The 13,620-nt window shown below is 37.7% G+C and overlaps 1 protein-coding gene and 1 pseudogene across 1 annotated transcript; both read right to left on the bottom strand.

Annotated features, from left to right (window-relative positions):
- Nucleotides 1-3,847: 3,847 nt before the first annotated feature.
- Nucleotides 3,848-8,038, bottom strand: LOC149933642 (uncharacterized). Its single transcript, XM_090156719.1, has 5 exons — nt 7,887-8,038; nt 7,691-7,764; nt 6,126-6,233; nt 4,019-4,135; nt 3,848-3,949 (listed from the first exon to the last, which is right to left on the bottom strand). The coding sequence occupies exons 1-5, from the start codon at nt 7,996-7,998 to the stop codon at nt 3,893-3,895; spliced, it is 468 nt and encodes a 155-aa protein (XP_090012845.1). The 5' UTR covers nt 7,999-8,038; the 3' UTR covers nt 3,848-3,892.
- Nucleotides 8,039-12,617: 4,579 nt separating this feature from the next.
- Nucleotides 12,618-13,295, bottom strand: LOC149933641 (uncharacterized; annotated as a pseudogene).
- Nucleotides 13,296-13,620: the final 325 nt, after the last annotated feature.

Here is a 13,620-nt window from a genome sequence, read left to right as displayed (position 1 = left end):
CTCAATTGCTTCTTGAATTATTAAATATAATTCATCTGCCTTCATATCATGGCATGGGAAGTAAGCCAGTGTATGTTTAAAATTTGTGGTTGGGCCTCGAACCATGAGTGTCATTACATGAGTTGCGATAGGTAACTCGTCTGAAGTATTTGTTTTGGTTTTTTCATTTTCGGCTTGTTTTAACAGTTCTACAGATTCACTTGAATGGCAAAATCCTACTACTTCTCCGGTATTCGCTCTATATATGAGGTCTTCTTTAATCTTCATCTCGTCCACAATGAGTGAAAAGAATTTTTGATGCTCATCTAAGCTGTCTAGGTCAATTTTTTCTTTCATTTCCTTTATAGTATTAAGTGTAAAACCACTTTCACTAGAAAATTCCGAAGCATATGTCCAAAGCGTTCTGCGTGCTGGCAAAGGCAAAACTTCACGTATAATTTCATAGGCTGATTTCGATTTCGCTCTTAAATAAAGGCACCATCTAATAATGTCACGATGCCACTTTTTTGGTTTTTTCTTATTTTTCTTCAATAATTTTAATTGTTCTCGGTACAGCAGACGTAAAAAGTTTTCTTTGGAGCAAAACGTATAGTCATCAACGGAATCATCGAACAGGAAGGGAGCTACATCTGACAATGACTTCTTAAGGGTTTTAATGGTTTGCTTCAAACCCAAAATTTGTCTGGTTTTCAGTCGGTTTTGGCGCTTGTTGGCATTTAATGTAGAAATTAAATTATCTCTTGTCATATTTTTAAACTTATTAGGTTTTTTTAAACCTTCCTTTCTTCTTTGTTTTAAAATTTCAGATTTGCCAAAATATCTACAATTTTTGCACCTTTGTGCATTTGTAACGAAACCATCACATTTTATAGAAAAAAAGCGTTTTGGTATATATATTTACAATGCCCAACTTTCCACTATAATTATTAGTTTCCGGAATATCTAAACCGGAGCCATTGCATAGAGCTAAGGTTTTTACCCAGTCTAACAATTCCATTAAATCGGAGAGCTTTGTAATTGTTTTAGAAAAGTTAGTGAAAAATGAATTGTCTTTGGCAAGAGCTTTTCCATAAACAAGAATTTCAAACCCTAAATTTAGGTGTATCTTTACTTCAATAGCCCATGCTGGAGAGCAGCTAATATTGAATAGATTTAAGCTGGAATCTTGATTTCGAGAAATAGTCCATGTCAATAATTTGATATCACTAAAGAACTGATTTTCAATGAATCTTTTTAAAAGGTCTTCTGTATTTGTGACGTAAGATGAGAATACTTGTTTTCGCAAGTGTTCATTATTAAGAACTGCAGCAAAGTTGTAATTTACTGAGCTTTTTACTAGTGACCCAGTGGAACCTGTACTAGATTTTTCAGAACTGAAGCTCGCCTCTTCGGAGTTTAACCCGGTCTCTTCGGAGTTTAACCCGGTCTCTTCGGAGATTAAACCGGTCTCTTCGGAGATTAAACCGATCTCTTCGGAGATTAAACCGGTCTCTTCGGAGATTAAACCGGTCTCTTCGGAGATTAAACCGGTCTCTTCGGAGATTAAACCGGTCTCTTCGGAGTTTAACCCGGTCTCTTCGGAGTTTAACCCGGTCTCTTCGGAGTTCAACCCGGTCTCTTCAGTGCTCAAATTAGTTTCTTTGGCTCTCAAATCGCTAGATTCCAGGTTTTAACGGTTCTCTTCTGGGTAGACACTATTTTTATGGTCATTTTCAGCTTTAATTTCAATTAGGCATTTTTTGTGCGTATCATCAACACAGTGTTGATGATAAGCGATTGGATCGGGGAATTGTGGAGTTGGGCCAGCACCACCCATGAAATGAAATGAACAAACATATCTAAAATCGTAATAAAACAAAATTACAAATAAGTAACCTAAAACGATATAACATAAAAGAGTGCTAGGACCACTTGCCTGTATTTGGTTATTCTTTTGAGAGTTAAAAACTCTGGTCTATCACAAGCCAAAATCCAGCGTTTACATTTTCCTAAATTAGTCTTGGGTTTTGGAAAAGGTAGAAAAAATATCCCATCCATATAATGGTTATTGCTAAACCTCGAATCATTTTTACAGTTTTTATAGCAACAGTTTTTAATAACCATTTTAATTTAAAAAACTTGTTTTGCCTTAAGTCCGTTAAAAAACGTCTGCAACAACTGCCAACAAATTATCAAACAAACAAGCTGTACCTTACTGGATAGCTTACAAATACGGACATCTAAGCCGGTCGCACTAGAGTGAATGCGCGATAAGTGTGCGCAAACGAACATGCAAGTACCTACTATATTATGGGGGAATGAACCGAAAGGGGGGATCTTAAAGTTTTCAACGACCAGTTTTACAACACAAGGCCGCCGTTCCCTCTCTCGTTATTCCATGACCTAAGTAGGGTTTTAGAGCGGGTCCCAAAACATACAGTGGAAGGCCTAGGAGAAACGTACGCGTTTCATATTGGTGGTGAAAAAGCGGGGACTGTCAATCAGGATTAAAACTCTTCTTTCTGTAGGTGGGGACCTTCTATCAATAATACAGAGAAAGGCTGCTACCTTCTATAAACCTTTCAATTTAGCGGGGTACAGTCTTAACGTTTTCTTATGCACCACTCTCTATAGCGTTACACGTTCGCCGCCCAACGAAAGCGGGGACTGTCAATCATGATTATAACCCTTCTTTTCGACGAGGGGGTAAAGAGATGAGCGTCAACCATTAATACACAAAAAGGCTGCTGCCTTTACACGTTCACCCCTCAACCGTGTAGCTTTGGCTGTTCACCACTTAAGTATTTACCACTGTACTCGCGGGCGGTGCGGGAGGGACGGGAGGGATCGGTGGAGGCCTTCCACTGTATGTTTTGGGACCCGCTCGGAAACCCTACTAACCTACTATGCAAATGTCGATAACCTTGAAGACATGGTTCAAGGTCATCGACATTTGCAATATCTCAAGAACCGTAAATTTTAGAAAGTTGGTTCCAATTAGAAAGGTATACCCCGTCCCGTTTTAGGTCTTTATAGCTTTGACCCGATCGGATTCGACCAATTTATATGGTATTTCTATAAATTCAGCTACGCTTGCCGAACTTACGGCACGATGTTATAGCTTTATTAGAATAGGTTTGACACGCGCGGTTTGCACACGTACGTCAAAATCCGTGGTTTATCTCGCCTTAAGCTTGGGCTCGTAATATTTCCAAAGTTAACGTAGTGACGTATAGTAGCTAAATTAAAACAAGAAGACCACGTTAATTTATAGAAACATCTATTCATTAAAATGGTTGAAATATTCCGCGTAAAAACAAAAATTGAACCGAGTCGTTTTATTTAATTGGGCTACGAAATATACCCAATTGAAACAGTTTTACTCAATTTTTGCGGAGTTTACCCAATTTAAACAGTTTTACCCAATTTTATTCGAGTTTATTCAATTTAAACGAGTTTGCCCAATTTATCCAATTTTGATCTTTTACTTAAATTTCAAACATTAATTTATCCAATTTTAACTTTCACAGAATTACCACTTTTATCACAATGAGAATTTTTCGTTATGTTATCCAAAAATTGTTCCAAACTTGATGAAAGTGACCTAAATGTAATCGAAATTACCCGTTTCGTGATTTAAAAAAACTAATATAAAACTTTTTAAAAGTTTTAGATTAGTGGCAAAACGAATGGGTAGTGCATCGTCTCCTTGTGGGAAATTTTATATAGGTCTACATTACGTCCGACTTTGAACAAAATCGGCGATAAACACCACAGGTTCTCACCTTGTAAGTATAAAAATGTAGGTTTAAGCTTTTAATAGAAGACATATTGGCTCAATGCCTAAGAAATTAAATTAAAAAGAAAATTTCAACATTGCAAATTCAATTTTTATTGAAACGTAGCATTCGTTTTAATCGTCACAACTAAATTTGGGTGGAAATTTACCATAAGCTTCAAAATAACATTTCTAAAAAATTAAAGAGAAAAAAAATTAACAGGGTACCATTGGAGCTTTCAAAGAAGATTTAAATTTTACCAAAACTTCGTAGTCCAAGTCGTCGGTCAAATACAGCTTAGCACTGCATCCGGTCAAACCGCACGGCACTTTGTGTTGGTAATAATCAACAATGCACGCGAACAAAGGAAGAGCCGTCTAGAACAGATTATTTCAACGATTATAGTTTCACACGCAGCCTACCGTACATAACAAACATAATCACTTCTAAGTATGCCTCTGTAGAAAAACCTACAATGATACCTTGTTTCACGCAGAACATACAATTATTGAACCGGAAATTGAAATTTTTTATATTCCTCGCGCTGTTGAATAGGTTACCATGGAAACGAAAAATTTGTGATAGTGAGGGATGAGCTAAATTATAAATGGCCAACGTCAGAAACGCGCGTGCAATAAGCCAGTTTCAATGATATCTGGCACTTGCGCAGTTAGACGAAAAAGCAGACTAGGATGGTATAGATGTGATACCTCAGCGTAGCCTCGGTGACCTATGGCGTCAGCTTAGGCTTCCCATTGCTATGACAAGTACCATCCTAATAGTTAAATTTAAAGCCGATAGATGGCGCTGTGGTTATTGAAACATGCTTATTCCATTTCATCGACTTCTGCTTCAATGAAGCTTTTTTCGTGCCTGAGTCAAAAGTGACTTAATTTTCGTTATAAGCCGCGTAATAGAAAGTATGTTACATATGACGCCACTAATGTTTATTGCAGGCTATAATAGGCAGCGTATCGTATCTCTAATCAGCAAAGTTTTCAAATGAAATAAGAAATACTACCTCAGTCTTTTCATGGTTACTCATGGTTAAATTATTTATTGTACTTACTAACAATGTAAGTGGTCTTTAGCGAACAAATAGAAGTAGCATCATGATATTTTAGTAAGTCAATTATATCTCGAGAAATTTATGCATATCTCATGCGCGCATATTAACGTACTAATTTTTTCACGAGGTAGTAGACTCCCATGGATTCGCGTGTTATCAAATTTAATAGAGAAAATACGGAAATATCAAATTTGTGCTTCCTTGCTACATCTGGTTATGTTTAACGTTTTCCTACGACGATGATAAACAATTCGAAGATAAGAAAACTTCGCTCACTAACACTCGCTTCGCTCCAATTAAAATGTTTACTATTTATCTCTCCCTCTCGTTGCTTTTTATTGTGGTTCTTCAGACCCTTCTCGAGTTCACTGCTACAAATTTGAAATTTGTTGCCATCTCTCAATTACCTGCGCTTCTTCCATGTGTGAATTTAAGAATTTTCAAATATCTTGGATAATCCCATAAAGGTAACATTACGAACTTTGTCCTCAAATATCTTAACGCACAATTCGAAAATACAAATTCGACTTTTGTTAGGACACGGAAACTTGTTGATTTCAAAAGAGCACCAGCTTTTATTACATTTCGTCAAATAGTATTTGAGAAAAGTTCAGCATTGCAGACAAGACACCATTTCGTTCGCTACAAAAATGGAGTTTCATTGAAACATAAACGCTGTGTTGGGAGTTGAGCAGGTCAAGTAATTAGGCTAAGTTGTGGTAGGTTTTGGTTGGATTTGTGCAGGTTAGATTTGGCTAGTTTAGGGTAGGTTTTGGTTGAATTCGAGCTGTTTGAGTTTGTCTAGGTTAGGGTAGGTTTTGGTGGAATTCGAGCTGTTTAAGTTTGTCTAGGTAAGGGTAGATTTTGGTTGAATTCGAGCTGTTTAAGTTTGTCTAGGTTAGGGTAGGTTTTGGTTGAATTCGAGCTGTTTAAGCTTGTCTATGTTAGGGTAGGTTTTGGTTGAATTCGAGCTGTTTAAGCTTGTCTAGGTTAGGGTAGGTTTTGGTTAGAATTAGGATAGAGTCTGGTGATTGGGGATATAGATTTTGAAAGCAATGTTTTCTAAGCATATACGCCAATGCCTATTTGTAAATTGCATATCAGGGCCCCATTAGTAGCTTCCCGGGGCCCTAAACAAAGTGTTCCAACCGGGCCCAAACAGTAAGAAAACCTAACTTCAGAATCCGGGCTCTTCGAAAGTGCGAACCCTAGAAAAGTGCCTATATTGCCCAGTCAGTAACGCGGCTCTGTGGCCTATAGAAGCTGGGTTAAACTGTTTCCTTCAACGCAAAACTGACCTTATTATGGTGTACGGCACATATGAATCTCCGAATGATGTCCATGTCAGGCTGATCTTTGGGAATCTCTGGAAAGAACTTCTTACAAGCGGCGACTCCATCCACTAACTAAGCATGTTTCTTAAGTATTATATGGATTAACTTTTTTAACAATAAACCAAAACTTATAATTATTTAATGGAGATTGTTGCTTTGTAAAGTAAGTCTACACTCTTAAAAATATTGGGTTATTTTTTACCCAAATTGAGTTGTTTTTTACCCATTGTTGGGTCAGTATTTAACCAAACAAAATATTAAGTTGTTTTAGTTTTCACCCAAAAAGGGTTATTTTCATAACTCTATTTTGGGTTAAATTTATAAGTTACAAAAAAATATGGGTTGACACATTAGCCCAAAATATAGTTAATATATGACTAAATTTTGGGTTATAATTTATAATTAATTGGGTGGTTTTTTTACCCATTGTTGGGCCAGTATTTAACCAAACAAAATATTGGGTGGTTTTCGTTTTCACCCACAATGGGTTATTTTAATAACGATATTTTGGGTTAAATTTATAAGTTACCCAAAGTATGGTTAATATAAGACTCCATTTTGGGTTGTAACACACTGGAAAGAATATCGTAGGGCCTTGGCAATTTTCAATAAATTTAAACAAGAGAGCTCATTACGTTCTTCCTCTGAAATATCAACACAACATAAAAAAATAAATTTAAAATATTGGAAAAATTTAAATTACTAGTAGTAAATTAAATAAAAAATATTCTATACCAATAATACCAAAGAATATAAAGCCCCAGGAATGGAAGGATTGATATTATTCGCCACGTGTTTTCGCCGAGTTAGAAACTTCCGGCTAAGCAAATCAGAGTAACCGGAAACGGTTAGCGCAACCCGGTCTCTCTTTAAAAACGAGAGTCGCAAAAGTTCCACTAGACGGAGCTACACCTTCCATTCCTGGGGCTTTATATTCTTTGATAATACCATTAGAATCAAAAATTAAGAATCCTTTCAAGCACTCATGGAAACGATGCAAGAATGGCGCAAAATTTTTAATTTCCAGTCTTCCAAAGACTACAAGCTCAATGGACACATTTTTAATGCTCATATCGTCTTTGGCGCGTGGGAACTTTAAATTTGATAGTATGACCCAATTTTGGGTTGCTATTATATTATCTTAAAAACAACCTAATTTTGTTTAACCCAAACTTTGCGTTTCAAGATTTTCAACTACATTTGGGTTATTTTTGACTCAAAAAGTAGTTAAAAATGAAATAACCAAAAATCATTTAACCCAACATTTTTAAGAGTGTAGCGTAATAAAGAATAAACACCGTTTTTTCAGTTCGCAGAACTGGTTTTCAGTGGCGGACTGGGTCTAATATTTTGGGCTGCCAGAAGACAAAGGGCCCCAGCTTTAACAACTATAACGCTATCATGTTTGAGGGGCCCACTTCTTGAAGGGTCCGTGGGGCCCACCTGCCATCGGGCCAGTCCGCCACTGCTGGTTTTTGTATAATAATTATAGTTCCCAAAAGTCAAATACGAATCACGTGAGGTCTTGCCTTGTAGGGGAACTTCTGCAGGCAGGCGACGAACTTGCGCACCTGATCATTGCTTCCGCCGTCGACGTATCCGTCTGGTCAAAGAAAACAGTGAGTGGGTTTCAGCTGTCCCATCAACGTGGATCTAGTTCCGTTACTCGAAACCGACTTAAGCAGTGGATTTAAATAATTGCAATTGCAAAGATGAATTACTTACGGCAGAGGTAATGCGAATTCCTCTTCAGACTTCTCGAGGCGGGACACGCGTCGTCATCGGGATCGCAGGTGACAATTGCGACGCAAATCAACAAGGGAAAAATCAGCTTCATGTCTCTATCAAAGTTTAATAAAGTCACGCTGAAATCGTTCGTCCGCTATTTTATATCTCTATGGAAAATAAGTTCGCAATCGTCGTCAATAAAGAATGTCAACGAGTTGTATTATTGTATTTTTTATATTTAACAATTATTTATTGACTTGTTTGTTGCGCTTATTTTCGAAATAGACAATTTATAGTCTATTGATGGTTCCCTTCGTTCTTTAGTTTTAAATTAACGCGTTTGTCACTTCCCTAGTTTAAAATTTCTATTCTCTTACGGTGGCGTAACTGTATGTTAGACCGCATAAGTTTATAACATGGTAACAATATTATACACTTTCGATTACACTCAAGGAAAAGGACCATGTTAGGACGATCATGGACGAATATTCCTCGGCACGAGAGGGGAAAGACGTCACCGGCGTGTGCTCCAATCAGTTAGTTTTGGAGAACCAATGAGATACCGAGTTGATTTTATTTGGTTCGGGGGAGGAGCTTACTGGTAGAACGTGAGTAGGATTCAGAGTAACGCTCAATATGGCCGCAGAATAATCATTCTCCCGAAGTATTAACAAACCAAAAGCGTCCATTGCAAAAGCGAATATCCTTTCGTAATGTTTACTTACGCTTTATGTAAATAATGGTGAATAGCTCTATTGTATGAAATAAAATGAGAAAATTCATTATTTGTACTTGATCAACGAACGACAACAAATAAGGAAAGCACTCAACAATGACCATATAATATTTTCGGTAGAGTTCATGTGGAGTCGAATTTCTTGAATGCGCTTTTTCACTGGAAACATTAAAGCAAGTGCTGGCTCTACGTAAAGTAGCTCTTTTTTAAAGAGATGGCGCTATCGTCGTAAGTAAAACCAGTTTGTTAAGCTACATTTGTACCCAAAAGGCGGGTACTTATAGGTACCCCTCGCGTTGATTGGATCGTTTGGAAATTGGTCAATAATATAAATTACTGCAATTATAAACAATATTTTTAAACGAGATATATAGTTTAGGTTAAAGCCCACTAAATAGAGTATAGGTTTTCTAACTATAATACTCTACAATGGCTTTAGGATTATAGTTTTGAGAGGGGCGCTAATTTTGGCATCCATTATCACGAGAGCAAGGGTAATTCTCGGAGTTTTAGATTCCAAACTCCCGGTATGTTTTTAAATCTCCAGAGTGTATGTACGGTCCGAGTTGTATTTGACTTCTGTATTTAGGAATTTAATTATTCTTATTTAGAGGTGTTCAATAGAAGTGGAACCATAGTTACTGCTGGTGGGCGAAGCCGATGTCCGAGATGTGGGAAGGTGTTTCGTAAAGCTTGGAAGTTTATAACAATGATCATTTATTTTTGTTATTACGAAGGAATTAATACATTTAGAAGTTTCCTTGGTTTAAATGAAACTTCTATTAGGAAGTTCATGTTCTCAATAAAGCATATTGTATTCGGTTTTGTAGAATTCTTGTACAAAGTATGAAAATTTCTACTTTTTATTATAATTACAATCAGGGAATTAAGTGGATGTACTTTTGAATTTGGGAGGGATATAGCCCCCCCCCCCCCCCCGAAAGAGTTAAGGCCTTTTCACACGAGCCAACCTTTTGATCCAACTAGATGAGTCAACTTGAGTTGAGTAAACTAGTTGGTTCGTGTGAATAAAAGTTCGATGAGTTCATCCACCAAAAAAGTACGCGAGAAAAAATGGATCACTGATCCATTTTTGCTGACTCAGCATTTTGATTTGAAAAGTTGGCTCGTGTTTAAAATGTGGGTCCATTTTAGTAAAATTTCACTTGCTCTAACACTTAATTTGTAAAGTGTTAGAGCAAGTGAAATTTTACTAAAACCGACCCACATTTTAAACGAATCATAAGTGCAAAAAAAAGCTTTCGGAAATTCAGTTATCATAAATTAGATATTTTGTAGACCCTAAAAACTACTTTTTTAATAAAAAACACCAACATTTTGTCCCTAGAGAACGAGTGCGGGGTCCTACTGTAATTCCTTATAAAATTGCACTTGTTCTAACACTTAATTTGTAAAGGTAAAACAATGATTTGGCTCAAAACATGTTCATTTTTCACAGACAATCATTACAATAACATGAGGCGTAAAAACCTCATGGGTAGTACCAACTTGTTATTTTTCATGACCTATTATTTCAGTGACAAAATGTACGATTTTGACCATACCATTAAAGGTTTTCGAGTATGCTCTACAACTTACTCATTGAAACTTTTCGTCTACCACCTAGCGTTCAAAAACTACCAATTCTAAAACCGTCAAAAATTTCACGATTTTTCTGAAATTCACAAATAACAACGATCTCCACCGAGAGAGTACATACTGAAAATTTCACATTTCTAGAAGGAATAGGTTTTGAGAAAAATGCCTGGGCCGATCAAACGAAGACACCCTGTATATAATAAAATAACTGATAACTAGCCGTGATTACGAAGACGAAAGTGGAAAATTGCCACTGTTTACAAGACAGAAATAACAGATAACGCTAAGGCGAGACTGAGCGATTTAAGTGACCCGCTTACTCTTAGAGCGGGGGGGGGAAGGAGCTTATTCTTAGGGCGGAAGGGGAAAGAGCTTACTCTTAGAGCGGAAGGGGGAACGAGCTTACTCTTACCTGGGTGGAAGGAAGGGGGAAGGAGCTTACTCTTAGGGTGGAAGGAGGAAGGAGCTTACTCTTAGGGTGGAAGGGGGAAGGAGCTTACTCTTAGGGTGGAAGGGAGAAGGAGCTTACTCTAAGGGTGGAAGGGGGAAGGAGCTTACTCTTATGGTGGAAGGGTGAAGGAGCTTACTCTTAGGGTGGAAGAGGGAAGGAGCTTACTCTTAGTGTGGAAGGGGGAAGCAGCTTACTCTTAGGGTGGAAGGGGGAAGGAGCGTACTCTTAGGGTGGAAGGAGGAAGGAGCTTACTCTTAGGGTGGAAGGGGGAAGGAGCTTACTCTTAGGGTGGAAGGGGGAAGGAGCTTACTCTTAGGGTGGAAGGGGGAAGGAGCTTACTCTTATGGTGGAAGGGTGAAGGAGCTTACTCTTAGGGTGGAAGAGGGAAGGAGCTTACTCTTAGTGTGGAAGGGGGAAGGAGCGTACTCTTAGGGTGGAAGGAGGAAGGAGCTTACTCTTAGGGTGGAAGGGGGAAGGAGCTTACTCTTAGGGTGGAAGGGGGAAGGAGCTTACTCTTAAAGCAGAAGAGGGATTAGGAAACACGCCAAAAACCGTTTCATCATAGTCATATGCCCTAATTATAAATTAATACATTCTTTACATGAGCACAACCTCTTCGACATTTCCACTAGATGCATCCTGATCAAAATGACGTTCATGTTAGGTTTGTAGATCGGCCTTCTTGTCATTCTTTGAATGGCATAATGTCGACGTAGAGAAAAATCACCCGTTTATGTTTTATTTACAACTTGAAGAGCTGTCAGCGTATAAACCAATCAATTTTTTTTATCGACCTCGGCAGAAGACATCGTTTTACACCGGGCAACAGAAGCAATTAAACAAGTAAAAAAACTACTTTACGACGGTAATTACGATGTTCTTCGGCGACAAAAAATCTATAAATGAAATGACAACATCGTTTCGAAGAAATTGTGGCCTCTATGCTTTAGTCTCTATTGGAAATTAAAGGGAGTTGGAATATAACAACACGCGCTTCGACTTGTCTTTAACGTAACTAGCGCCACTTACTGCTAGTTTTTGTTGAACCTAGAGTCTGAAATGTAGAATTTGTTGATATGCTGTAAATATAAAAGTCCATACTCCTTAAAACCCAAATTCCAACAAATAAAATTTTTCTTATGTTGGGCAAATTTTGGGAGAGTGGAGGTTCTACTAACTTTAGTCAATTCTACAGATCGCGTGCAATCGGTAATATTTATATTACTATTCAGTCAGGTCACAATTACCAAAAATAAATAGACATAAACAGAAAGTCTCACATTTGCGGTATTCTGTTCCTTTCCCTTTGGTTTCCATGAAATCTAAGGTGCAAACCCCCTTACGCTTCCCACCCTTTGAGTGCCACCCAATCAGATCGCCTGTAAAGCATTGGAAAATTTTGGTCGGAAATTTGTAAAAGTAGTGTTTCGCGATGCTAAACACCCTGGCGGGGTTTCCTATAAGCTCTTTCGATCGTCCGCTTAATTTTCAGTTCTAGATGACTTGACAAAAAACCCCAGCTCAATTGGCATTAATGCCTTAAAATGCTAAAAACCAGGCAAGTCAATGTAATTTTTACATAAAAGAGTTGTGTTGAAAATTAACGCGGTTAAGTTTTAACACAACTATGTTTGGTCGGAGGAAATAAAAAGACGTGCATAAGTGACAATAACAAAAACGGATCTATTCTCAAACCAAAAGTTACAAAGGTCATAAACAAAAAAAAATGACGTCATGTAGTCTGGACGTTTCTATTCCGAGACTCATATAAACAAAAATATAATGTTTATTTATGCGCCTCACTAAATGGCAATAGTGTTCCAGCGATATATATTTCCAACACTCCTCCTTGTCGCTAACACATTAAGCTTCATCGAACTCCCAACACGCGAAGTTGTTCTTGCATTTTTCTTCCACTAATTTTCTTGGTAAACATATCTGCTTAATTTGCATCACTCTCCAAGTAGACAAATGTTACTTTATCTTCCTCGACCAATTCTCGCAAGAAATAGTGCTTTAGATCGATGTGTTTGCTTCTTTCTGAAGTTTCTCTTTTCTTTGCCATTGCTATCGCCCCTTGATTACGCACTTGAATTTTTATTGGTTTCGAGATCAGATTTGATAGTCCTATCTCTTCCAATAGATTTATCCACCAAAGCGTTTCTTTAACGACTTCGCACATGCCTACGTATTCAGCTTCTACTGTTGACAACGCAACCGTTTTCTGTTTTCTACTTCTCCAAGAAATAACGCTGCCGGCGAATTTTATGACATATCCGGACCAGCTTCTTCTATCTAGTTTATCGCTTCTCCAATCCGCATCAGCGAATATCTCCATCTGAAGTCCAGTCTTTGTATAAACTATCTTTGTATCTACAGTTTTCTTCAAATATCTTAGGACATGCTGAACTGCTTTCCAATGTTCGTCCGTAGCTCGATCGGTAAATTGACTCAAATATGTAACTGCAAAAGTCAAATCAGGTCGTGTACCACAAGCTAAGTACAGTAAACTTCCTATGGCTTTTCTGTATGGATTCTTGGTCAGTATGTTTGGTTTTAATTCGTTTGAAAGTACTGTTCCACAATCTAAGGGTGTAGCAGCTCCACGACTTTCGCTCATTTTGAATGCATCTCAGATTTGTTTTGCGTACTTCGATTGGTCTAATGTAATGACTCCGGCTTCAGGTCTACTAACTTTGATAGACAGTAGGTGATAAATTTTTCCAAGGTTATTAACTTCAAATTCTTCTCCGAGTTTCTTTACAAAACTATCTAAGTACTTTCCCAATCCTACTTAAATTTTGGGACGAAAAAACATTTATGCACTTTATACATATAGTGGCTACTGTTCTATAGTCGCGAGCGTTTTTTCCCGAAGGCGAGTCGACCGTCGAAGGGTTAGAGGAGCAACGGGCTCGATATCTTCGTTCGCGCGAGGCTACTAT

Source organism: Leiobunum rupestre, chromosome 8 (genome assembly GCF_980474605.1).
Source record: "Leiobunum rupestre chromosome 8, qqLeiRupe1.1.hap1, whole genome shotgun sequence".
Lineage (NCBI taxonomy): Eukaryota > Metazoa > Arthropoda > Arachnida > Opiliones > Sclerosomatidae > Leiobunum > Leiobunum rupestre.
Note: the sequence above shows the minus strand (reverse complement) of the source record. Positions and strands in the feature narration are given on the sequence as shown.